Source organism: Tripterygium wilfordii, chromosome 11 (genome assembly GCF_013401445.1).
Source record: "Tripterygium wilfordii isolate XIE 37 chromosome 11, ASM1340144v1, whole genome shotgun sequence".
Lineage (NCBI taxonomy): Eukaryota > Viridiplantae > Streptophyta > Magnoliopsida > Celastrales > Celastraceae > Tripterygium > Tripterygium wilfordii.
In genome coordinates, this window is record NC_052242.1 from 9509274 (window position 1) to 9535695 (window position 26422).

Consider the following 26422-nt stretch of genomic DNA (forward strand, 5'->3'; position numbering starts at 1 on the left):
TTAAATATAAATATATTCATTGCTGTCATGCTGTGCCTCTGTCACGTAAGACGTATTGACAGTGCGGTGTCACGTAATATTTGGCCGGCGCCACTATCGACACTCCCTATATAAACCCCTTTGATATTGACAACTGATTATGACCTTTAATTGTTGATGTATAACATTGATGTATTTTCAATAATTAAAAGTCATAATCAGTTGTCAATATGAAAAAGGGTTTATATAGCAAAAATGGGGAGTGTCAATAGTGGCGCCGGCTATTTGTAAGCTCGCTGGTCTCCTATTCTGATCTGCTCACAACAAAATGTCTCTTCTTCTCTCAATTTCAACCGCCGCCGCTACGATCTTTACGGTTTTGCTATTTCTCTACTCATGTTTGAGGATCCTCAAAAGCAAACCAAACAACTACAGACTCCCACCGAAAGCAGGCGGCGCTTGGCCTGTGATTGGCCACCTCCACCTCCTCGGTGGGCCACAACCGCCGCACAAAACTTTAGGCGATATGGCTGACAAATACGGCCCCATCTTCACAATCAATTTGGGCGTCCATCGTGCTCTGGTGGTAAGTAACTCCGATGTTGCCAAAGAGTGCCTAACAACCCATGACAAAGTCTTCGCAAATCGTCCAAAGAGTCTAGCCACTGAGCACTTGGGTTACAATCAGGCCTTGTTCGGTTTCAGCTCATACGGTCCATACTGGCGTCAAATGCGCAAGATTACCACACTCGAGCTCCTCTCCAGCCACCGCCTCGAGACGCTTAAACACGTACGAGAATCGGAGATCAAGAATTCCATAAAACAGTTGTACCAATTATGGGTCCAAGCTCAAAGCGCGTCACCGATGAGTCAAGTTTTAGTGGATCTGAAGAAATGGTCCGGAGACGTAACTGCGAATGTGATCTTTAGGATAATTGTGGGTAAGCGATCTGTGAGCGAGGAGGGTCAGGAGGATGTAAGATGGAAAAAGGTGTTGAGGGATTTTATTGAGTTGTCGGGGAAATTTGTTGTGGCTGATGCGTTGCCATTTTTGAGGTGGTTGGATCTGGGAGGTGATGAGAAGGCCATGAAAAAGACGGCCAAAGAATTGGATGGTTATGTCGGGGAGTGGTTGGAAGATCACAAGAAGAAGAAGAGATTAAGTTATGGTGGTGATCGGATTGTAGAAGAAGATTTCATGGACGTCATGCTCTCCATTCTTGATGACGATAGTCAACCGGAAGAGCTCACTGTTTATAGTGCTGATACTGTAAACAAAGCTGCAAGCCTGGTACGTAATCTTGACCCATATCCCGTTTACGCTCCAATATCCATGTCAATTATCACACTTACATACGTGGCAACTTAACCGGAAATTAATAAAATAGTACCACAAAAAAAGAAAAATCTTTTGGGGCTGGGCTTTGGTTTATTTCATTAGGAAAAACTAAGGTCCAAATTTATTTTTTGGGTTGGGCTTTGTGTTTGTTTATTGAACTTTGAATCTGGCCCAGCTTTCTTAACCCAATATTTTTTCGAACTATATTTCATGGTCATTATATTTATATCCAAGTATATTATGGGCGTTTGGTTCACAATTAAATAAGTGTGAGTGTGACTTGAGCGTGATCATGTTTGATATGAAATAAAGACTCAATATGAATGTGAAAGTTATAATAGTAGAATTTTCATGTTAACTTTTTTTTTTCTTTTTTTTAAAAAAATTATTAAAATAAGTGTATAATAGTTTTTCTTATATTAAGAGTTATTAACCTTATGAAGAAAAGTCATTATCATCATTTGAGTGATCAGCTTCATTTTGGTGATCAGCTTTTCACCATAAGGGAGAATAGATGATGGAATAAATTTTGGATTCCACCATCTCACACTAAACTGAACAATAGAATAGGTGATTCTCACCGTCATCCCACCCTCATTCCATCATCTAACTGTCAACCAAATGCCCCTTTACAGGAAACAATGCTATTAGAATTGGACCGAACATCAACTTGCGAAAGTTTACTGCCAATTGTACCAAGAATATAGCCATTCCACATGTTCAATTTTTCTGTATTAATTTTCTTTGTGCTCGTTATCCTTTCTTGCTTATTTCCTCTGTATTTGGGTTTACTTTGGAGGCCATCTCTTGATGCCCTTTTGAGAAAAACTTGTGAAAGTTTACTTAATAAGGTTCAGCTGGTGGAACCGATGAGTTAATTAGTGGTTGATTAAGAAGTCGAATTTAATCCTTCTTCACGGTTACAGGGTCTTATTATGGCAGGGTCAGACACTACTACGGTTACTTTGGTATGGGCCTTATCACTACTAATCAACAACCGTCATGTCCTGAATAAGGCGCAAGAAGAGTTGGATGCCCACATCGGACGAGAAAGGTTAGTGAAAGAATCAGACATGAAATCTCTGGTCTACATAGAAGCTATCATAAAGGAAACATTACGGTTATATCCTGCTGGACCACTTTCGGTGCCCCACGAATCCGTGGAAGATTGCAATGTGAGCGGATACCATGCCCCGTCTGGGACTCGGCTTCTTTTCAATCTCTGGAAAATTCACCGTGATCCGAACATATGGGGGGAGGATCCTTGCGAGTTTCGGCCAGAACGATTTCTCACAACTCACAAGCACGTTGATGTTAAGGGCCAGAACTTTGAGCTTATACCATTCGGAGCTGGGAGAAGAATTTGCCCTGGAGTCTTGTTTTCTGTTCAAGTCCTGCAACTCACACTCACTAATCTACTTCATGGCTTTGATATCTCAACACCAAATGATGAACCCATTGATATGACGGAGAGCATTGGATTGACAAATCTTAAAGCAACGCCAATTGAAGTGGTTCTCAGTCCACGTCTCCCACCTCATTTTTATGCATAATTTATGTATAATTTATCGCATCACATAAGTATATATGTATGCTACATCCGAATCACAAGTTTGGAGTTGTGGTAAAGATGGTGTGTGTATAACCCTAGTGATCAAGGTTCGAATTTCTCTCAGGTTTAAACAAAAAAAAAAAAGTATGTATGTATGTTATTCAGTAATTACTACTTTTTATGTGAATCTGAAGTACTAGGGCTGCGTTTGTCCCGCCGAATTAGATAGGACTAGACAACAATGGATTGGATTGGGTTAGCATAAAATGGACTACATTACATTATTTTTGGTGGATTAAAATCATACTTTGTTTGATATTGCACAATAAAAGCACCGGATACGTATATAGAATGCAGTTTTTTTACGTAGTTTGCAAAATGTTAAATGACTAGCCGATGAATAGGAAGATTTTACAAAGTCTATCAAAGACATTATAAGTTAAAAAAAGAAAAAAGAAAAAGTGGTTGAAGGAGACCTATAAATATCTCATGCAAAAGGAGGAATTATTCTTGTTTGCGACGGAATTCGAGTGTTGTAAACAAATGAGATCAGACGATGTGTGTAGGAACAAATCTCTTGGAACAAAGTCTCAAAGATGGATGCAAATACAAGAAAGAGGGTGGCTTCTATTGCTGCAAATTCGCAAGTATACGAAATCGCGCAAGTAATAAGGAGACTCGCTTCTATTGTTGCAAATTCGCAAGTATACGAAATCGCGCAAGTAATAAAGAGATTAGAGTATCGTCCCACAAAGATTTTGACAATTTAATTCAATATCAATCAAAGCTACAATTATGCTAAAATGGATAAGCGAATTGGTTTGGATTTGGTTTGTTTTAAACTAAAGAAGTATTAAAAAGTGATTAACAACAAAATTAAGCGAGTAAGTATGAACAAGATTGAACTCAAGAATGAAAAGTACTAGGATACCTAATTTCACCGTCCCTTAAACGATTCAACTCCCTTGGCTCCTTAATTTCCTAAATAACTACCTCATTGTTGACAATCGGTTTCCCTATCTTATCCGATGCTCCATTCCTGGTTACACCAAAAGTGTCTTTATCTCTAACCTCTGTTATTCCTAACAATCGAGTTCAAGAGACAAATACCCATTAAGATTTGTGGATTAACCGTGTAGCAATTGCATAGGTCATGCCTATATATTCCTATGGTTCATGCAAGCTATGATGTCTATGGTTAGAGGCAAATCCTAGATATCTTATGTAGAACAAGCACAAGTAGCCGAACAAACAATAGATGATTTCTATGAGATGTGGGACTGCAAGTAGGAATCTTTGGCGTGTGTTTAGTCGTAATTTGTTTACTTAATTATTTTGGTTTACTTAGTGGTGTCTGACTTTTTTTTTTTTTTTTTAATATATTCCTATCCGATGCTCCATTCCTGGTTACACCAAAAGTGTCTCTATCCCTAACCTCTGTTATTCCTAACAATCGAGTTCAAGAAACAAATACCAGTTAAGATTTGTGGATTAATCTTGTAGCAATTGCATAGGTCATGCCTATATATTCCTATGGTTCATGCAACCTATGATGTTTATGGTTAGAGGCAAATCCTAGATATCTGATGTAGAACAAGCACAAGCAGCCGAACAAACAGTAGATGATTTCTATGAGATGTGGGACCGCAAGCAGGAATCTTTGGCGTGTGTTTAGTCGTAATTTGTTTACTTAATTATTTTGGTTTATTTAGTGGTGTCTGACTTTTTTTTTTTAGGATAAGTACAAATACAATATACGACACACCACCAGATCAAGCCTATGAAAGTATAGGTGTCGACAGTCCCCACGCAGGAGGCACAAATCAAGCCCACGCAGGGGCAGACTAAGCCCACACACCTCCATATAAATATTCAGAGGAGGTGAGACTAGAACTCATGACCTCAGTCAGGGACATGCAAAGTCATTGCCACTCAACCAATGGCTCATTTGCAGTGGTGTCTGACGTATTTAGAAGTTTGGAACTTCATTACTTTCTATTATTTCCTTTAAGATAGTGTGTTGCAATTAGTGTTGGATCTACTATATAAGTCTTTGTAACCTCCTGGGTGGGGTAATTTTGCTTGATAATAATACAAACACGCTGTTTGCCGAGTTTATTTCTCTGGACTATCTTGTTTTGTACGGCATTGACAAAGATCTTGCCGTTTATCTGTTTTCCGTTCTGCGTTAATATCTCCTTCCGGTCTCAATCTAGGCAACGAATCAATTGAATGATGGTCAAACATCCAAAAACATTAAGTACACCCATAAACAATCAACAATAAATAGAAATCAAGAGAAATCAAACCAAGTTTATTGAATCATCAAAGTTAGGTTAAATTAGGCCCCTAGCAAGAGAATCAAGCCACTCATGGAGTCAAGATACATCATCAAGCAATGAAAATCAACCATAAAAGCAAAGATAAAAGAGGAGAGAAGAAACCCCCTTGTGATCCCATTCTTCTCCAAGCTCCAATGGTAGCCTTCAAGGTAGAGAATGAATCTCAACTCTAAGAATACCTCCAAAACCCTATTTTATGCCCTTTTATACTTTCCCAAACTCTTATGTCGTTTCTCTAACAAGTTGGGGTCATTTTGGCTCAAAGACGAGTGAATTCAGAATTTTTTCGCTAAACTACACGTGCATGTGAATAGTAATACGATCGATAAGAAATCGGTTGCGATCAATCGAAAAAGTCTCTGAAAGAAAGGTGCAACTTGATCAATTGTTTCCCGATCAATCAGAAATGGATTCCGATCGATCGAGAAAGTCTCTGGAAGGACAAATGTCCATTTTTGCCTCTTTTTGGATCCCTTCTTTCCAATTCGTGCCTTCACACCTGAAATGTGCAAATATCGATTACTTAAACAATATCAATCCTCGATTCACTCAAAGAGGCAAGAAAACGCAAGTAAAAGAGTGCTCAATTGTATGTGTATAATGAGCACAACAGCCTCCAAGGGGCACAAGCACACGAGGAAGAAAATGTAAAAGGGCCAATTAGATTAAAGTTACAAAACAGAAATTACATGCTCTGTTTGAGTCTTTGATTGACCAAACCTTGTAAAATCTAAAATCTAGGCTTATATACATGTTCTACAAAACGGAAATTACATGCTCTGTTTGAGTCTTTGATTGACCAGACCTTGTAAAATCTAAAATCTAGGCTTATATACATGTTCTACAAAACTGTTAACACTGCTATTTAAAGTTGGATCCATTGATTTGCTACCAAGTGTCTCATGCTCTGTTTGAGTCTTTGATTGACCAGACCTTGTAAAATCTAAAATCTAGGTTTATATACATGTTCTACAAAACTGTTAACACTGCTATTTAAAGTTGTATCCATTGATTTGCTATTGTTCTCTACCCTCTTTATCCCTTTCTCTCACGCCTCCTCTCTTTTTCTTCCTCTCTCAATTGTGTCTATCCTCCTCCCTTAGCTCCTTTATATAATGCCGTACCACCTCACACAAAACCCTATTTCTACTCTTTTACCAAATAGTCTCCTTAAACCTTATTTTCTTTTCCCTTTAGAAACCCTAAGAAAATTAACCCTAAGAAAATTACCCCTTTTTGTATTTTTCATTCCTTTTGCAAAACCCTAAAAAGTTGTCACCTTTCCCTTTTAAGGTTTTATTTCCCAAAATCTTTTAATTTCCTTATTTTATAGATAATTTATGGGGCTTGGTTTTATTGGGCTAATAATTGGGTATTTGTGGACTTAAGGATCCAAGAAACAAACTTTTGAATATCCGTGGGCTTGTGGGTCAAGGAAATGAGTTTTTGTAGGCTTGTGAGTCCAAAAGTGGCTTTTTGAATTTTTGTGAATTTGCGGTCTCAAGAACGGGCTTTTGCATTTTTTGTGTTTTTCTATTTTTTATTTTTTGGGCCGGACGAAAACCAGTTACTACAATTTGCTACCAAGTGTCTCATGTTCTCTAACCATTTAGTAATGTTGAATAACTGATCATTCCTTGACTGACACGTGTTCCCCATGTTCTGATTTTGTTGAGTCTCTTTTGGGCCATATAACTTTCACGTTGTCCACTTCCTCCACAAGTTGAGGTATTTGGGTAACTACCGTGTTTAATCGATTTACTTCGTTCAGACTTCTAGCTTGTTCAATTGCTGTCTCATCTTGATCTCTCGCTCAGCCTTCGCTCTGTCAACTAAACGACCTTATTATACCACGTAACTCATGGACATTTTTTATATCTAACAATTTTTCTGCTAGAATGAGATAATGGGATAATGTGAAGAACTAACGTTATCCTATTTTTAGATTGCGTCAAACATGGGATTCGACTATCACCCTGTAGGGCCTTACCTATAAAGGCAAAAGAAAGAAAAGCCAAGAGGTATTGCTATTGCTTTGAATATGGATCTAGATCTATTTTTAAGATCTATTTGGAGAATTGTTTAAATTGTCATATTTTGCTTTGTTCAAATTATTCCTTTGTTTAATCTAATCGGATTTATACTTTTTTGGTGTAGTCTGGCATAGTACGGTGTTGTCCGATGATGTCAGGTGTTTGTTCTTTTCTTTTGATGTAGTTCTCATATTGTGATATTAATTCATCTTTCATCTTTATCGTGACTTGAGTGCCTTTGAAACTCAAACTCTCTTACCTAATTTATTGGATAAATGAATACAATTCAATCTATAATTTTTTTAAAAAACACAGCTTAAATTATGCGTGTTAGATGTTAATGATATGACTTTGATTAGTCGTTTGGAAGGACATAAGACCATGAATTTCATTGAATCAAACTTGTTCCCAGAACAAACAAACAGACAGTAGACATCCTCGTCCACCATCAGATATACCCCAACACTTATTACAATGACAACATCAAAACAAAAACAAACAACTCAAAAGATATACGAAAACCATCAAATACCGAATATCATATCCTATGAAGGTCATGATCCAAGGCCTCTTGGAGGAACAACGGGGGAATCATATGCCAATGAGAAGGAACAACAATCTCCGGGGCTTGTTTCGCAAGAACATGAGCAGAGTTATTAGCATCCCTTCGAACATGGCACACAGACCACTCGTCCAAAGAATGCAGCGAAACATAACCTCTTGGATCACGTTCCACCAACTCTGATAAAACCCCAAGCCCTCTTGAACAGCTTTCACAATGATACTAGAATCCCCTTCAAACCTTCTTAGAAGCCAAAGACATAGCAAACCACACAGCTTCAAGTAATGCCTCAGCCTCTGCATCCGTTGGCTATAGATCAATGGCCAGAGTCTTCACTGAGGCTGATAGAAATTGATATTTATCATCTCTATGAATTTATACGTTAAATTCATATAGATGAATTTATACGTCATGACGTCGTTGATAATAAGAGAATTTTCAGTGAATTGTTTCCCTCTCTTTTTTTATTGGTAACTTACGTTTTCTATTCAACGGCCAAATTATCTTTTTTGAAGTATAAAACTTCAATTAAAGAGGTATTGCTATTGCTTCGCTCCAACTCCACAAAGGACATGCTCATATATACATAGGAACAAATTTACATATTTTCAATAAGTACCTACCACTCATATACACACGTAGGAACAAATTTTGCATATTTTTATTAATTACCTACCATCTCTAGCTTTCCTTCCCTCATGTATACGTACCTACCTAGGTTTGGTGTACAACCGTTTGACAACTTGAAACTGAAAACCCAAGAACAAACAATACTTTTTTGCTCCATTTTGAGGTAAAATTGTGTTTTCGATTTGAAGGATTTACCATTACTATAGTCCACCAACTCTAAAACTCTGCGTTTACAATAATGTGAAAGACCCAGCCGGAACTTAACATTATCTTTTATTTTTCCCTTAACGTCCATTCACGTATTGAAAACGTTATCAAACATGTTCTTTTCAATATGCATGACATCGAGGTTATGTTGTATGATATTATTGCACTAGTAAGGTAGATCCTAGAAGATACTCCTTTCTTGTCCAATTACGTTCTTGACAATATCCCGACAATGATAATGGGCATGTCTCAGTAATTTTGAAAAGTTCCAAACTCGTGCCAACACCGCTTCTCTAGAAAAACGTGGAGGAGGTTGTGATTTCTCCATTTGATTCTTGAAAAATGCATCATTGTTCTGCCTAAACGGATGTATGGTAAGCAAAAACTGTCCGTGACAATCAAACCATGAATTTTTCCTATCATTTTTCAAGGTAAACGTCTTCGAACACTCCATGCAATAAGGATATGCTAACTTCCTCTGTGTCATCCATCCAGACAGCATACCATAGGCAAGAAAGTCATTGATAGTCCATATCAACATATGCAGCTCTCATAACAAAATTTTGTTTCATGTACACATCGTATTTTATGACACCTTCACACCATAATTGATTGAGCTTGTCTATCAGGGGTAGAAGATAAACATCGATTATGCTTTTAGGATTATGAGGATCTGGAATGATTATTATCAGGAACATAAACTCCCTTTTCATTCATATCCCAGGTGGTAGATTATAAGGAGTCAAAATGACAACGCAACATGAATAGTTCTTGTCAAATTGTCCGAAAGGAGTGAAACCATCTACACACAAACCTAGTCTTATATTACGTGGGTCTGAAGTGAAATCTCGATATGTTCTGTTAAAATATGTCCATGCTTCTCCATCTGATGGATGATACAGGATGTCAGACTCGCTTTCCTGCTCATAATGCACCTCATCTCCTTTGCTATAACTATTCAACTAAATAGCCTCTAAAGCCTAGGAACTAGTGGCAGGTACCACATATGTTTAATCGAAATATCCTTAAAATTTTCACGTCCAGTTCTTCGAGGTTTATAACGTCTACCCCACAAAATTTATAGTATGTCAAATTCGCATCATCCTTATAGGGTATCATACAACTGTCTGTACAACAATCGATTCATTGATACACTACAAGAAAACAATTATTTTGCGACGATTTTTTCCGTTGCGAAATATATGGTTTGCGACGGAACTTTCACATATTTCCATCGCTAATTTTTGTAAAAATTTTAAGACATTTTGTGACGGAATTTGCCACGCACTTTTCCGTTGCAAATAAAATTCGTCGCAAACGCCGTTACAATTTATGACGCGAATTCCCGCCAATATTTGCAACAGAATAGCGACGGATATCGTGACGGAATCAAAATTCCGTTGCTAAATTCTAATTTCTGACACACTTTAAGAAAAAAGATATAATTTAGCGATGGAATTATAATTTCGTCGCTAAATTAATATATCTTCTGACACCACTTCCAGAAAATCACCCTTTTTCTGCCACAAATCAGCAACGGAATTTTTTGTTCGTCACTAAATTTAGCGACGGAATATGGATTCCGTCGCTAAATTCTATTTTCTGACACCCTTTTCAGAAAATCCCGCTTTTCTGCCATAAATTAGGAACACAATTTATTTTCCGTCGCTAACTTTAGCGACGGAATATGGATTTCGTCGCTAAAGTTAGCGACGGAAAATAAATTGTGTTCCTAATTTATGGCAGAAAAGCGGGATTTTCTGAAAAGGGTGTCAGAAAATAGAATTTCGCTAAATTCTATCTTCTGACACCCCTTTCAGAAAATCTCACTTTTTCTGCCACAAATTAGCAATGAAATTTATTTTTCGTTGCTAAATTTAGCGACGGTATCTAAATTTCGTCGCTAAATTCTATCTTCTGGTACGATTTTCAAAAAATCCTGCTTTTTCTGCCACAAATTAGCGACGGATGCATACGCCGTCGCTAAATTCTATCGAAATCCTTTAGAGATCTTCTTTTTCTGACACACCTTCGCGACGGATTATAATTCCGTTGCAATGGCCGTCGCTAATCCGTTATAAATAATTTTTTGTTTGTCGTTGCTACCTCATTTGCTCAAGAACTCTTTTTTCATTCTGATATTCCCTTTCGTCTTCCTTGCTTCTTCTTTCTCCTTTCATAATGGATGTGACTGAGTCTCATAGATGGATGTACAACAAAGTCAGCCCCAATCGAGTGGGACCTAGCGATGAGTTTTTTAGGGGGTTGAGGAGTTCATTACTTATGCGTGTGGAAATAATCCACGATTTATAGACACGGGAACAATAAGGTGTCCATGCGTGAGATGTAAATGCACAAGATTTCAAGAGTTGGATGATATAAGGGTGCACTTATATAGAAAAGGTTTTCAGCCTGGATATCATTACTGGATAGCTCATGGTGAAGAAACGCCTGAAATTCCCCCTGTGGAAACTGTCGATGTGCAAGCGGATTATGAAAATTATTACTGGCAAGACAGTAATCGGGCTAATTTCAATCCATACGAGCAGATGGTAATGGACGCTGCAGGGCCTTCGGTTGGGGATGAGCTCTTACAAGGAGAGGATAACAACCAACAGTTTGTGCCGAAACCTCCTAATCCCGATGCATAAGCTTTCTTTGACGTGTTGTCTGCTGCCCAAGCTCCACTATGGGACGGGTGCGAGTCACACTCAGAGTTGTCTGCTGCGATGAGGTTATTAAGCATTAAAGCACAATATGCCCTAGGGTTGTTTCGATGACGTCATTCATCTTATGAAAGAGACTATGCCAGAAGATAATAAGATGCCTGTGGACTTCTATCAAACCAAGAAGTCAGTGTCTAAACTCGGACTTGGGTATCAACGAATCGATTGTTGTACGAGTGGTTGTATGATATACTATAAGGATGAGGCGAATGAGATGCGGTGTAAATTTTGTGGGGCAGACCGTTATAAACCTCGAAGAACTGAACGAGGAAATTTCAAGGATATTCCGGTTAAACGTATGTGGTATCTGCCTCTGATTCCTAGGCTTCAGAGGCTTTATAGCTCAACAGTAACAGCAAAGGAGATGAGATGGCATTACGAGCATCAAAGCGAGTCCAATATCCTGTGTCATCCATCAGATGGAGAAGCATGGAAACACTTTGATCGAACATATCGAGATTTTTCGTCAGACCCGTGAAATATAAGATTAGGTTTGTGCGCGGATGGTTTCACTCCTTTCGGACAATCTGGCAAGAATTATTCATGTTGGCCTATTATTTTGACTCCTTATAATTTACCTCCTGGGATGTGCATGAAAAGGGAGTTTATGTTCCTGACAGTAATCATTCCAGGTCCTCAAAATTCGAAGAGCAAGATCGACGTTTATATACAACCCTTGATAGACGAGCTCAATCAATTGTGGTGTGAAGGTGTGATAACTTATGATGTGTATACGAAAGAAAATTTTGTTATGCGAGCTACACTGATGTGAGCTATCAACGACTTTCCTGCCTATGGTATGCTGTCTGGATGGATGACACAGGGGAAGTTAGCATGTCCTTGTTGCATGGAACGTTCAAAGGCGTTTACTTTGAAATATGGTAGGAAAAATTCGTGGTTTGATTGTCACAGACAGTTTTTGGACATGACACATCCATTTAGGCAGAATAAAGATGCATTTTTTAAGAATCGAATTGAGAGATCAGAACCTCCTCCACGTTTGTCTGGGGAAGAAGTGTTGGCAAGAGTTTGGAACTTTCCAAATATTACTGATACGGGCCCATTATCATTGCCGGGATATGGTCAAGAACATAATTGGATCAAGAAGAGCATCTTCTGGTATTCGCGTTATTGGCAGAACAATCAGATACGTCATAACCTTGATGTCATGCATATTGAGAAAAACGTCTTTGATAACGTTTTCAATACATGTATGGATGTTAAGGGAAAAACAAAGGATAATGCTAAGTCTCGATTGGACCTTCCGCATTACTGTAAACACAAAGCTTTAGAGTTGGTGGAGAATTACAATGGTAAATCTCTCAAACCAAAAGCACAATTTTGTCTCAACATAGAGCAGAAAAAGGTTGTTTGTCATTGGGTCTCCAGTTTGAAGTTGCCAGACAGCTATTCCTCCAACCTAGGTAGGTGCGTAGACATGAGAGAAGGAAAGTTGTTCGGGATGAAAAGCCAGAGCCCATTTGGGCTACCATTACTGAGCTGAGTCACTTTTGTAGAGATATATGTTCAACTACACTGCGAGAGGACCAATTGATCATCATGGAGGCAAATATTCCTGTGATCCTTTGCAAATTGGAACGTATATTTCCCCCATCTTTCTTTGATTCTATGGAACATCTCCTGATACATCTACCATTCGAAGAAGGATGGGAGGGCCTGTACAATACAGATAGATGTATCCTTTTGAAAGGTATTTTTATTCATATTATTATGATATTTGTCATATTATTACGATTTGTCAATTGAAGAATTAATATTATGTCTGATTACGTTTTGTAATAGGTTCTTTCACTTCCTAAAGAAGAAGGTCAAAAATAAAGCTCGTGTGGAAGGATCTATTTGTGAAGCATATATAGTCGAAGAGACATCGACATGTGCTTCGTATTACTTTGAACCACATGTTAGCTCTCGACGAACCAGAGTGCCTCGAAATGATGACAGTGGTACTTCAACTCAGAATTCCCCAGAATTTCAATCTTCAATCAACCTGGTCGTCTTGTTGGTGAAGCTGGTAGCCGCTACCTCACTGATAGAGAATACGATGCAGCAACATTATACACGTTTCTAAATTGTGATATTGTCCAGCCTTTTATAAAGTAAGCTACTATAAATTTTGTTGGATTTATAAAGTGATCCTAATCTAAGCCAATGATGTATGTGAATTTCTTATGTGTTGCAGTCTGTTTACAAGTTTTGTGTGAGCATCAACACCTACATTAAATGATGACGAAGTCGACTATCAAATTGAGAAAGGTTTCGCATCATGGCTCAGACAGTACGTAAGTATCTGTCTATTTTAATAACTTGACACGATTTGATTTAATTGTACCAAAATATTGTCAATTAACTTATCATTTTTATGTTTAAGGTTTATGACCCACAAAATAGGATTACCGATGAACTCATACGAGATGTGTCCAGAGGACCATTAAGGAGGGTTGAGATCTGGAATACGTATTATGTCAATGGATACAAATTCGACACTGATGCAAGAAGTGAAGGCAAGTCAACAATCAACAGTGGTGTATGCATGCGGGGGACCGATTTTGGCCAATCAGAATATGACTACTATGGAACTATGGAATACTGAAAGAGATTGTCCAATTGGATTTTCTAGGACTACCGATTAAAAAAATTGTTCTTTTTAATTGTGAGTGGTTCGACCCAACTCCTAATCGAGGTACGCGAATCCATAAACAGTATGGGCTTGTAGATGTGAAACGTAGAGGGAGGTACAAGAAGTTCGATCCATTTATAATTGCACAACAAGCAGAGCAAGTATACTTTGCTCCTTATTCGGAAGGGATACATGATCGACAAGATTGGTGGGTCGTGATTAAGACGAAAGCAAGGCACACAATTACTGCACAATTAAAGCAAATGGATGATGCCTTCCAAGACGATGAAGTACCAGTTGAGACAATTAGAGTAGTTATTGATCAAATAGAGTCTCTCGTCGATAATGAAGCTGAATCTGATGAAGTGGACAAAGATTTTACAAGGCAAATGATTGAGGAAGAGACTGCTGATGACGATGAAGAAGACGAAACAGAATTTGATGATTCTGAGACAGAGGAAGGGACCGAAGATGATTAACAATGTGTGTATTTATTTTATAATTTCTATGAAAACATTATGATAATATGTAGTTATTACTACTAATGAATTATTGCAGTTCCATATTATTTTTTAACGTGTACATGTGTGTGTATATATATTATAACAAAATATATAAATATATAAGATATTACATAATTAGACTTGTTTATTTTAATACCATATATATCAAAAAAATATACTTATATAGAATATATTTCAATTCGCGGTATTCTAAAAATTCAACTTTCTTTTGTCCCACCACACTCCCTTCCAGAAACAAAACCCATTCCCTAATCCCCACTCGACCCAAAACCCTTCCACCACTCTCGTTCCGTAGCTCACCAAAACACAACGCCACCCATATCCGTCGACGGCCACTTGCCCACCCAACCACACGGTCACTCTCTCTGTCTATTGCTAGGTCTCTCGGTCTCTCGGTCACTCGCCCATGCACTCACGGTCTCTTGGTCATTCTCTCGTCACCAACATAATCTCAGTATCTCGATCACCCACACACTCTTTTTGGAAAGATAATGTTTTTTTGGTTAATTGCTGCCATCGATTGTGGTAATCTTTGTTTTGGGTATAAATTTTTGGAAGCATACCTAATTGTGGCACCTTTGTTTTCTTTTTTGATGCCTAATTGTGGCACCGTTGTTCTGTTTTTTGCGAACTATTTGTGGCATATTTGTGCTGTTTTTTTGATACCCAATTGTCCTGGTGAAGCTTGTTCTTTTATATGCCAAGAATTACTGTCTCTAGTTACAGTTTACCCAATTCTCATCCTGTATCATATATTGTCAATTTCGTCTTCCTTGCAGCCCCATAAATTGTCATCCTGTATCATATATTTTTGATATCCTGTAGCATATATTGTCAATTAGAAATTATTAAGTGTTGGTTGAATTCAAGAATAGCTTCACACAATTATGGCACCTTTGTTCTATTTTTTGATACCTACTTATTGTCTATAATATTTTGTTGTTTGATGGTTACCGAATATTGCCATAAACTATTAGTCTAATGGATTGAGGTTTTTTTTTTTTTTGGTAAGCATGGATTGAGGTTAGCGAGTAAACAATATTGTTTTCCTATAACTATTGTTCATGCTTGTATGGTTTTCATTATGAAATATTGTTGTTCTTGGGCTGTGATCATTCTTAAATTATAGATGGCTAGTGATCAATCGACCCATCATGGCCACACTACATCTGGTCTACGTCGTGTCCATCACCGAGGTGGACTTAGCAAAGGGGGTGTCCCTCATACCATAGCCTCCTCGCCCTCCTCCGTGAATGCTCTTCAACCCAACATTCTGTCTTATGAAACTTTATCATCTCCCAATAACTTCACCTCTGAAATGTTGACGCGATCTCCACCTCCACCTCCACCTAGCCCCCATATACCACATGCACCCACCCCACATCCACCTAGCCCCCATATACCAAATGCACCTACCCCGCAGAGCTCTCAACCGGACACAAAAGGTGCCAATGGCTCATCATCACAGTATTTTGAGGTTGAGCCTCCTACAAAAGGGCCCATATGGATACGACCTCTTTCAAAATCTCTGTAAGCATAATTTTACTTACTGTTATTTTAGAGTATATATTAATTACTCAAACATTTACTCCACTAAGCCAATGTTCTTATTATTTAATTTATAGTTTTGATCCTTTTGATGTTACTCAAACAATAACCACGATCATTAAGAGCAAGTATGAACGTGCCGCTATAAAATGGAGTGATTTTTCTACTGAAGAAAAGGAAGTTTATTTCAAGGAGTTCAAGGTAAGTATAAAGTATAATTTGATAGTTTTCTCCTTCAAAATATTTTACTAACAAGTGCTGCATATTGCTATTACTTTGTATATATTGCAGAGTAAATTCAAATAGGAACATGCTCATGATGTTACAATAAAGAAACTTTGGAATACGAAGAGTGCAGAATTATTTCGGGGCATGATGCATAGGGTACGAGAAAACCCCACCAAAGCTAAATGGATCCCAATAGACGTCCTTGCTGAACTTGGTCGAATATGGGGTGGACCAGAGTACACAAAGAAAAGAGAACAAGGAAAAAAAAATAGAGCATCCGAAGATAGTTGTTCTCATACTGGTGGCTCTATCCCCCACTCGGAGTACTGTAAGAGAATGGTAAATTTTGAGTAAATTAAACAATTTCAATTTTTAATATAGTTTAAAATCTAAACATCATACATTTGTAATTTTAATTGCAGAGGGTGGAACTTGGCCGGGAACCCACCAAGGCAAAGGTTTTTGTTCGTACTCATCATAAAAAGAGTACGCAACAATTAGTCAATAGCTGAGCATCTACTACATATGTACGTATGTTTTTTCTTTCTATATTGATTAGTTGGAATTGCTTTCTATGCTATTATAGTAAGTGATTTACAATACAACTCTATGGGGGACACTGTTCACATGTTCAGGTATGCTTTGCTTTGCGAATTGGTTTTGTAATTGTGGGCTCCTGTAAATAGTGGTGTCGCCTAGCAGTTTTTGGCTTGTATCTTCGTTTACTCCTGCAACTAAAATAGATTGAAGCCTAGTTAAACATCTTCCAACTATAATATCTCTATTTTCTTATAAAATGTCTTATTTTGTGAATATGAATGTCTCATTTGGTGTGAATGAGGGCTGCTTTAGGAGGAAACCAGTAGAAGTTAGCCAGCTAGCTAAAGGATCATATGTTGAGTTTTCTTACATACTTTGGGTAACTAATGCAACTTAATGGTGTAGTAGTGCATGTGTAAGTTCTTTAACATTGACCTAATTTGGTGTGGCATGTTAATTTCAATGTAGTTGCAAGTAGTCTCTAACTATGTCTGTTTAAAAGAGTTAAATCATTTAAAGAACCGTTAGTTATGTGGAGTAAAAATCTTATAGGAACTTGAATTTGGCAATCAAGAATAAGAAAAAATAAAGAGTAGCATTATTTTGATTTTGTATATGTTGGCTTATCTATGTTTTTTCTTATCAAATGTCTTATTTGTCTTATTAGTACTCATTAGCATTGATATCTTTTTTTACAGGAAAAATTTAACAAGCTGAAGGAGGACATGCTGACACAGCGATCAGCCTCCTCCACTAGTGAGTCACCTCTTGAGCCGTTGGACGAGGATCCTTTATTCCTTACGGCGGCTGGTGGGAAGAATAAGAAAAATCGCGTCTATGGGCTTGGATCTGAGGCAAGCTTTTTGCCTAGTTCTTCATCTTGCTCCAGTGGACATTCCAGATTGTATACTCAGGCAGAGTTGGAGCAAGAGTTAGAGGAGCGCATGGCTCGGATGAACTCTGAGTTATTGGATGAGGTCGGTGACTTACGACAGCGGATGCAGGATCAAGAGCGGATGGTGCAGCAATTATTTTCTCAGATGCAGATGCGATCCCCCAGAAACAACCCTGAAAATGATCGTGCTTCACATGGACACCTTTCTGATGAAGATTAGAGTGTATTTCATAAAAATATTGAAACACTTATGTATAATATTAATTTTTATTATATGCTATTTCTTGAACATTTTGATAAAATATTTTTAATGAAATTATTAAATTGATAATTGTAGTTAAATTATAATAATATCAAAATTTAAAAAATAATTAGCGACGGAATATTCCGTCGTAAATATTTAAAATTTTGTTTTTTACCCATCAATTAGTGACGGAATCTTCCGTCGCTAATTTCGTTGCAAATTAATACCGTTGCTAAAAGTTCGTCACTAGCCCGTCGCTAATTTCCGTTGCAAATAATCCGTCGCACTTTTCCATCGCTAATTTTTGCAACGATTGTTTTTGCAACGGAAAAAATTCCGTTGCAAATTCCGTTGCAAAAAGTATTAGCGACGGAATTTTGATGTTTTGCGACGGAAACGTTCGTCGCAAAAAACCTATTTTCTTGTAGTGATACCCAAGTTCAAGTTTGGAAACCAACTTCTTGGCTTGATAAAAAGTTGCAGGCATCCTATTATCTGCTAGTATCATCTCTTTCATAAGGTGAACGATATCATCGAAATAACCCTATGAAAAATTGTAGTCAGTTTTAATGCTTTGCGCCTTGGAATTAGGTGGTTCTGTTAAAGATATTACCTCAGATTCTGTAAAATAAGGAGATTGAACAGCAAATTGAAACCGATGACTTGAGTCACGAACTAGGTCGCTCTCTTTAAGACGATTCGTGGCTCTGCCTCTTGTGTGCAAGCAATAACTCGGCTATGTCGTCCCCAGGATAAAACAAACCCATAATACTCTCTCTGTTTCAGTGATCTTTGCACACTTAGAACATTGTTCTAATTTTGCAGTGTTTTATATTTGTCTTTCTTTCACAAAAAAAAATATATATATATATAAACCAGAATTTTCTCCATTGTTATATATCCAAAAAAAAAAACTTTGGGATCTTTTTCCAATAAATCAAGGAAACATGATTACGTTCATCATTAAGGAGATAATCAAGGAAAAACATGTTTCAGTTATTGAAAAAATAAAATTAAAAAAAAATTAAGAAAAAAAATAACACAAGTTAGAAGATTATATCAAAGACCCCAAAAGCCCGAAGGCCCAAGACACATCTTTGACCTATGTATTATATATTGTAAGTAGTAGGACTTGAACTTGGGTGGTACTTAAGGTAGTCCAAAACCTTTACCATTCTACTACCCTTCAATCTTTCTACATACAACACATAAAAATTTCTTTTAAATATACTAAGAACATCAACATGTTCCGACACGAATTGTTGGTTGTATTTATCTTGGTGTAGTAGTGATATCTAGGTTGAAAACTTTTTTTATATAAGTGCATCCTCATATCAGCCAATCCCTGATATTTTGTGCATTTGCAGCTAACACATGACACCTTATTGTTTTATGTATTTTGAAATTCTAAACTACTTTCACAAGTATAAGCAATGAATTCCTCAACTCCTTCAAGAACTCTTCAGTAATTCCAACTCGATTGGATCCAACTCTATTGTACATTTACGTACGAGACCCAGGCACTTTCATGATGAAGTAGCAAACCAAATGTGAATGGGAGAAGTAGAAAAGGGTAGCAAAGAAGATGAAGTAGAGAAATGAGAGCATAAACGAGAGAAGGGAGCAAATGTGAATGGAGGTAAGAAGAAAGCTTGATATTATACTAAAAAAATATTCTCAGGTTAATCTAAGTTGATTTACACTCCTAGGCATATTAGTTTTTCACATTCTAAAATGAAGCCTCGAACAAAAATATGTACAAAGAAAGAGATACAATATTCATGAAATAAATTCTTATATAGTTCCAAAAAATCATTTATGGATAAAGTAATTGTACACATATGCAAGCTACAATAGACTGTTTAAACAAGCAACTGACTATTTTTTTGATTGGAAAAATTACAAACAGCTAATCACATTTTTTTTGGCTTGGGAAAATTACAAACAGCTAAAAACATATTGGGTGTCACAGTTTATATTATTATGTCCGTTTGAATTGTTTTTTGTGACTATTGGTCAAAAGGCACATCAAATAAATTTTATTGGTTTTGGCCATGTTGAGGGTATAGTATGGTGAATAAAAAAAGGATTTTAAATAATTTGTCCTTAATTGAATAAATTTTATCCATTTATGTGTCCTATGAGTTAAAAAAAAACTTAGAATAAGATCTATTGAAATAAGAGTTTGATTTGAGGTTTCTACTACTAATTAACCCATAAATATAAATTACTTTTTGAATTAATAATTACCCTCAACAAACCGCACATGTGCTATATGCTCCACCTTATCACTTTCTGACCTCAACAATATATATATATATATATATATATATGTTATTTTATTTATCCACCTCAACAAAATATATATATATATATATATATTTTTTTTATATTGTGGATAAATAAAATAACATATGTTTGTTCAACTTGATAGGTGACATACAGAGGAATGACTTCCCAAAGATAATTTGGAGAGGAGTCAAACTAGGAAGTCAATCCTAGGAAAAGGGGACGTGGAATTCCTAACAGTCATGGAATCCCAACCCAATAACTATGCATGATCTGAGGAAGTAACTACCTACCTAAACTCAACCCAATGAGAGAAGAAAACCTCACATAGAATCCTCCTAGCATCAACCCATGACGATTAAAATTCAAACCAAGGAATTGTCATATCACAACAAATCCCAACAATGATATCGAACCAATATTTTATCTCAACAGACTAATCAATTGAGATATGAAAATCCCAACAACTACGACCCACAACACTATAAAAGGAGAATGGTCAGACTCATTCCAAGTATGCTCTCATCCTACACAATTCGAAATTTACTCTAAGATTATTAGAACTCCCTGAGTTTGACACTGACATGAAAGTCGGAGTGTCCCCAGACCAAAAAGGGTCGCCCTCTCCCTTGTTCTTGCAGGATTATGTGCAACAATCTTACGTACTTGCTTTTCAATCATAGATGCAATGGGTCCACAGCAAATGTGTGATCCCCACTTTTGTTTTGCTTTATTACAACCATTGGATTTCGAGTGGGTAAAATTGATGCGCATGTGAAAATTATTCATATATATATATATATATATATATATATATATATATATATATACACGTTACAAAGGAGTCGACAAATACGGTGATAACAAGTGCCAGTGCCATCATTTGGCAATCCATTGATAAATAAACAAAAGTTACAGATGAGCAAAGGACTTTATACAAACATACATCTATCAATAGTTCCCTAACATATATATATATTTCAGAATATATATATTCCTCATATACTTATATATAATAGTTTCATAAAAGAAACAAAATGATGGTACAGACACTTTCAAACTCCTTGCTTGATCCCTCTCTTGATCCAGCCGGTCTGTCTGCCTTTGCTTTCAGTACAATTCTTGATCATTTTAGCTTCTCTTCTTGCACTTCTCAACTGCTCTTGGAGCTGCAAAAATTACCATAATCAACCATCAATCCTCCTCTAATCTTGATAAGTAATTAGTTTGATTAACATATAATAAACTTAATTGAATTAATTAGTAACTAACCAAGTCCGATTGCCTCAGATCCCTTCATTATTCGAAGGCGCTTGCACGAATCGACAAACATCCTGCCAAAATCAAACAAATTGTCTTGATTTAGGGTTTTTTTTGGGTTCTAAACTTCTACTAATATATATATATATTACTTATAATAGAATTGAAGGAATATGTAGAAAGAAAATTATAAGACTACTTACTCCCATGGTACATCTCCAACAAGCATCCAATCTCCATCTTTGTCCTCATAAGTAGGCACATAGTCAGACCCATTCAACAGATCTATCAATTTGCTCTCATTCAAAAAATCCTTCACTCCTTGTGATCCACAATTACCTTTGAATTTAAATGATCATGTATAAGTATTTTTAATCTGGTCCATTGTAGCAGTTAATTAATTAACAAGTCATGTATGAAATTGAATAGGGTATATATAAGTATATATATCTATTACCAATGGTGAAGGAGGTGAACATTTTGGGTAGGGCAACATATAGGTCTTGGTAGCTCTTGTATGATTTGAGATCCACCTTACGTAGATACGGTGCATCATCCATGCTAACCTTCACAAGTGTTGCTGCCGCTTTCTCACTCTCATCACTGCTGTTCTTTTGGACGGCCATGATGTTCTTCCGGAACGATCGGACGGGTGGCCAACCCACAACTTGTGTCCTGAAAATTCACAATTAATTCTCATTATACTCAATTATTAAATAAATAAATAAATAAAAAGGTTGGGGGAGGGCAAAAAGAAGAAGAAAAAAAAAAGGAGCTTTAATTTTTTAAAAAATTTATATTAATTATTTATTCATATTTGGAAATGTTAGGGACATGTTAGCTGGTGGACATGTTAGGCTTTTGAGAAAAGTATTAAAAGATTCCACATGCTTTGTTTTGTTTTGTTTTTTTTGTCTTTCCCACTAACAACCAAAGCCTCAATAAAACATCTAATAAATAAAGTGAATTTTCTAAGCATATCTCCCAAAAATAATGCACCACACGCATCCTTTCATGAAATATTCCACCATAACTATAATAATAGAGGAGATAGAAAAAAAAACAATTAAATATAAATCAATTAATTAATCAAAAATAATCTAAATTATCCCTAAATTAGTCTCACCTTAAGTAGGAAAAAGGAAACCTAACTTATTAGGATCTAACATATATTGATTCAACTAAATAGATCCGAGTGAATAGAAACACGTACAAAAAATCACAAGACCCATGTACTATTTTTTAGTATGGAATGGGGATAGATCTTACTGAAGATCGAACAATGAGAACCCCCACATGCATACAACTGTGGCCGAGGCTGATAACAAACTGATCAGCTATCCAAGTTTGGTTAATTGGTTCTATCCTAATTGATTAGCACCCAAGACGCATGAGGAGAGATTTTCGTGCATAAAACTAAACTAAACTAAACTTACTTGGCCGGGGGCTTTGCCAGATCATTTGAGCGAGCAGGAACGACATGTTTATCCTTGGATTGCGCAGACGAGGAGAGATTAAGCTTCAAATCGACAGTCTCCGAGAAGCCTCTCTTGCCAAAACCATTACCATTTTTGGTAGCTTCACTAGAATCAACATGATTTCCATTAATCCCACCAGGCAATCCAAGACGGAGCTCTGTGTCCTCAAAATTAATCACCCTATACTTGTCACTCTCTCCTGCGACCTCCATAGATCCCCTTAAAACTAAATTGCTCTCTCACTTCTCAAACCCTAATTAAGAAATCCCGATCTTCTCTGTCTGTGTTTTCTATTGTAGGTTAAGAGAGTGCTTGTTGAGTTGCAAATGCGAGAAAGTGTATTAAGAAGTCCCAAATGTGACGATATATGGGGTTGGCATATGGTTTTTTTGGGCGGTTGAGATGGTGACACGTGGATGATGTTGCTAGATGGATTTCTAGGGGTTGTCGGAGGAGTGATGTCATGGATGATGTCATAGGATGAATGATTGTGGTGAGCAGCAGACAAGTTGCATCTCATGGCCCCACCAATAGCCAGTAATGGCTGGCTGTTTAACCATAAATAATGAAAATATGATTAAGGTGGTTTTTGGTATGTTGTGGTGTTTCGGTTTTGGGTACACAAAACCAATAGTTGCTTAGCTTAATTTTTAATTCTAAAAAGTTCTATTGGGAATCTTGTAAAAAAACTCTTGATTTTGGGTGCTTTCAAATTTTTATTTTTTCACTACACGGAAATTCGTCGTGGTTATTCTTATATGAATTTAAATCAATTTGTGTTTGATCAATTAAGTACGTCCAAAATCTAATTCGAACTAGGGTTCGGACAAGAAATATTTCGTAAATACGTGTTGTTGTCCGACCCAAAATCAATCCTGAAACCGATTTTTTACGACCCCTAAATTCACATACTGGTTCGGTAGAAATTGAGCCCACGACTTCATAAGAGAAAAAAAGACTCCTTAATTCGTAACCGTTAGATTAGGAGTTCATTTTTTTCTCAATTTATGGGTATTATTTCTTGATCCAATAAATTTTTTTTTTTGAGGAAATGATCCAATAAAATATTATTTGAACTAATATTCTAAATTTGACATTAAAGCAATAATATTATACTAAATATAACATTAGCTACACACTTCTAACAATAAATTCACATGTGGACGACCGAAGTTTTTGCAGGAGTGTGTAAACATAACCTTGAAATCTTGGTTTGTTCATGGACCTTAATTTTATTTTATTATTTATAGAGAACGTTATAATTTAGATTAAACAAATTAATGGGAAGTCAAATTGTGTTACACATGATACTGCCTACAAACAATTATATTTTGACTTTCAACAACAATAAATCATATGCGTGTATGCATTGTACCTAACAAAAAAGAAAATATTGGACAGGATAGATGGGGTAGAGTGTAAAGGGATAGTCCATACTTAAATCAAGCCGAGTCGAGTTTAAATTTATTTGTTAATAAATAAATTGAAACAAGTCTTTTATAAATCTTCGGGCTAAACAAACCCCTTTGTTTTACGTTTTCTACTAAACAAATCCTTCGCACTATATTTCGTTATAATGACTCGATCTAATTGGCTTTGGCGTGCCATTAAATATATGACAGATTTTTTAAAATTATTTTCTTGAACTTATCATTTTACTTCACACAAGGGTTCAATTAAGCCCCTATACTTTGAAAAAGTAGGTCAAACGAGTCCCGATTCAAAATAATGGCAAAAAAAAATGCCAATCGAATGACTATTTCATTGGACAGTGCAAATCAGGACTAAATATATAAGAACTGGTATCAAATACTTCCTGTAACAACCAAATGTTCAAAAAAGTTTGAGAAAATGATAGTATCATAGGATCCTCATAGAGAACTTCTCCATATGCTGATGGAATAACACTTGTCTAATACAAATGGTTTAGCTCAGTATACTTTTTAAAAAATAACAATAATAAAGAGTGCACAACCTAATCAATACTCACGAGTCTAAACACCCATTGATAAGTGTGTGTGTATGTATATATGAACTGTTAAAGACGAAGTATTTAACTTGGTAATATAACAGATGTGAAGAGTGCAGCAAAAAATGGAGAATATTGGAGCATATGCACGATCATATAAAGTAGGAGTTCGGGGTACCAACAGTGTTTATTGTAGACAGTGTTTCATCACAACATTCAATCTGTTTTTCAAATTTAAAAAACAATATAGGTCTCACATGATTCAACACCTCAGACGATGATGCTTGAAACTGTAGGGCAATTGTAAATGTCCCGATTAGATAAAGTAGAGGGATTTGTTTTACTCGAAAAATTATACAGGAACTTGTTTGAACTTTTTTTAAAGTATAACAACTTTGTCAATACCAATCCCTAAATTTAATGTCATGTAATATTGTAAAATTTTTGTACCTTAATCAATTCGAGCTTGCAAGAAATCAATCATGATGATGAGTTGATCAACATGGATCTTTGGCGACAATGTCTCCTCCTTCTTGGCCAAGGCTATGCCTTGGCTACAATAATAAAATAGAGACATGTTTATTCTCTTTTATTTAACTTTTTTGAGTGGTTATTTATATTTTTCAACAACGAAAAATAAAACTTGTTACAAATTAATCACTGAAAATTCATTTCTTACAGTATCATCATCCAATATTTCAAAATAAGACAAAGCAATCACCTGAACATATTTCATACAGTTCCGAACAAATTTCACACTGATGCGTCAATAAATCAACAATAAATAGTCAAAATATGCTTCATGTAGATTTTGACAACTAATTGTTGACTATATGCTACATCAGCGAGACTCCTGATCGAAACTGTGTGAAATCTGACCCGATCACTCAGTTGTCTCATCTTGAAACATTGGGAGATGACTCTGTAACAAATGAATTTTTGATGACTAACTCGGAACAAGCCCTATTTTTTAGTGCTGAAAAACAAAATTGACCCTTTTTTTAGATATTAATTTATGTATTTAAGATTTATCTTTTGATCTTATCTCAATTGATTGGACTAAACCCACTATAAATTTTGACTTTGAGTTTAATTTGAAGCTCGCACTCTTAATCTATCCTTAATTGTGGATTGTATTTTTTTTTTGCTCAATTTAATAAAAATTCATTCTCAACCTATGTGTATATACATACATACATGCCATGGCCAGCAAAATGCTGATCCGAATTAAATGAGTTTGGCCGGACATGAAAAGCAACCGGGACAAGGGCTTGGCATCTACCACCAAACAAACAAAAGATAGAAAGGCCCACGCCAGCCAATCCACCACCACTGTCAAATGTCTCCGTGCGGGGCTGGGCCCCAAAACGAAAGCCCACTGTCACCATCACCCAGACACCCGCACTTATTATTGTCAACATTTACAAGACATCACACGT

The 26422-nt window shown here is 36.4% G+C and overlaps 2 protein-coding genes across 2 annotated transcripts; one reads left to right on the forward strand and one right to left on the reverse strand.

The window, feature by feature from the left end:
- The first annotated feature begins 242 nt into the window (after window positions 1-242).
- Window positions 243-2968, forward strand: LOC120009875 (cytochrome P450 CYP82D47-like). The gene is made up of 2 exons (XM_038860604.1): window positions 243-1270; window positions 2245-2968. The coding sequence occupies exons 1-2, from the start codon at window positions 308-310 to the stop codon at window positions 2869-2871; spliced, it is 1590 nt and encodes a 529-aa protein (XP_038716532.1). The 5' UTR covers window positions 243-307; the 3' UTR covers window positions 2872-2968.
- An 18161-nt stretch (window positions 2969-21129) lies between these two features.
- LOC120008613 (auxin-responsive protein IAA16-like) lies at window positions 21130-23355 on the reverse strand. Its single transcript, XM_038858987.1, has 5 exons — window positions 22973-23355; window positions 21994-22211; window positions 21740-21875; window positions 21549-21610; window positions 21130-21445 (listed from the first exon to the last, which is right to left on the reverse strand). Exons 1-5 carry the CDS (start codon window positions 23224-23226, stop codon window positions 21408-21410), a joined length of 708 nt encoding a protein of 235 aa, XP_038714915.1. The 5' UTR covers window positions 23227-23355; the 3' UTR covers window positions 21130-21407.
- Between the last annotated feature and the right edge of the window lie 3067 nt (window positions 23356-26422).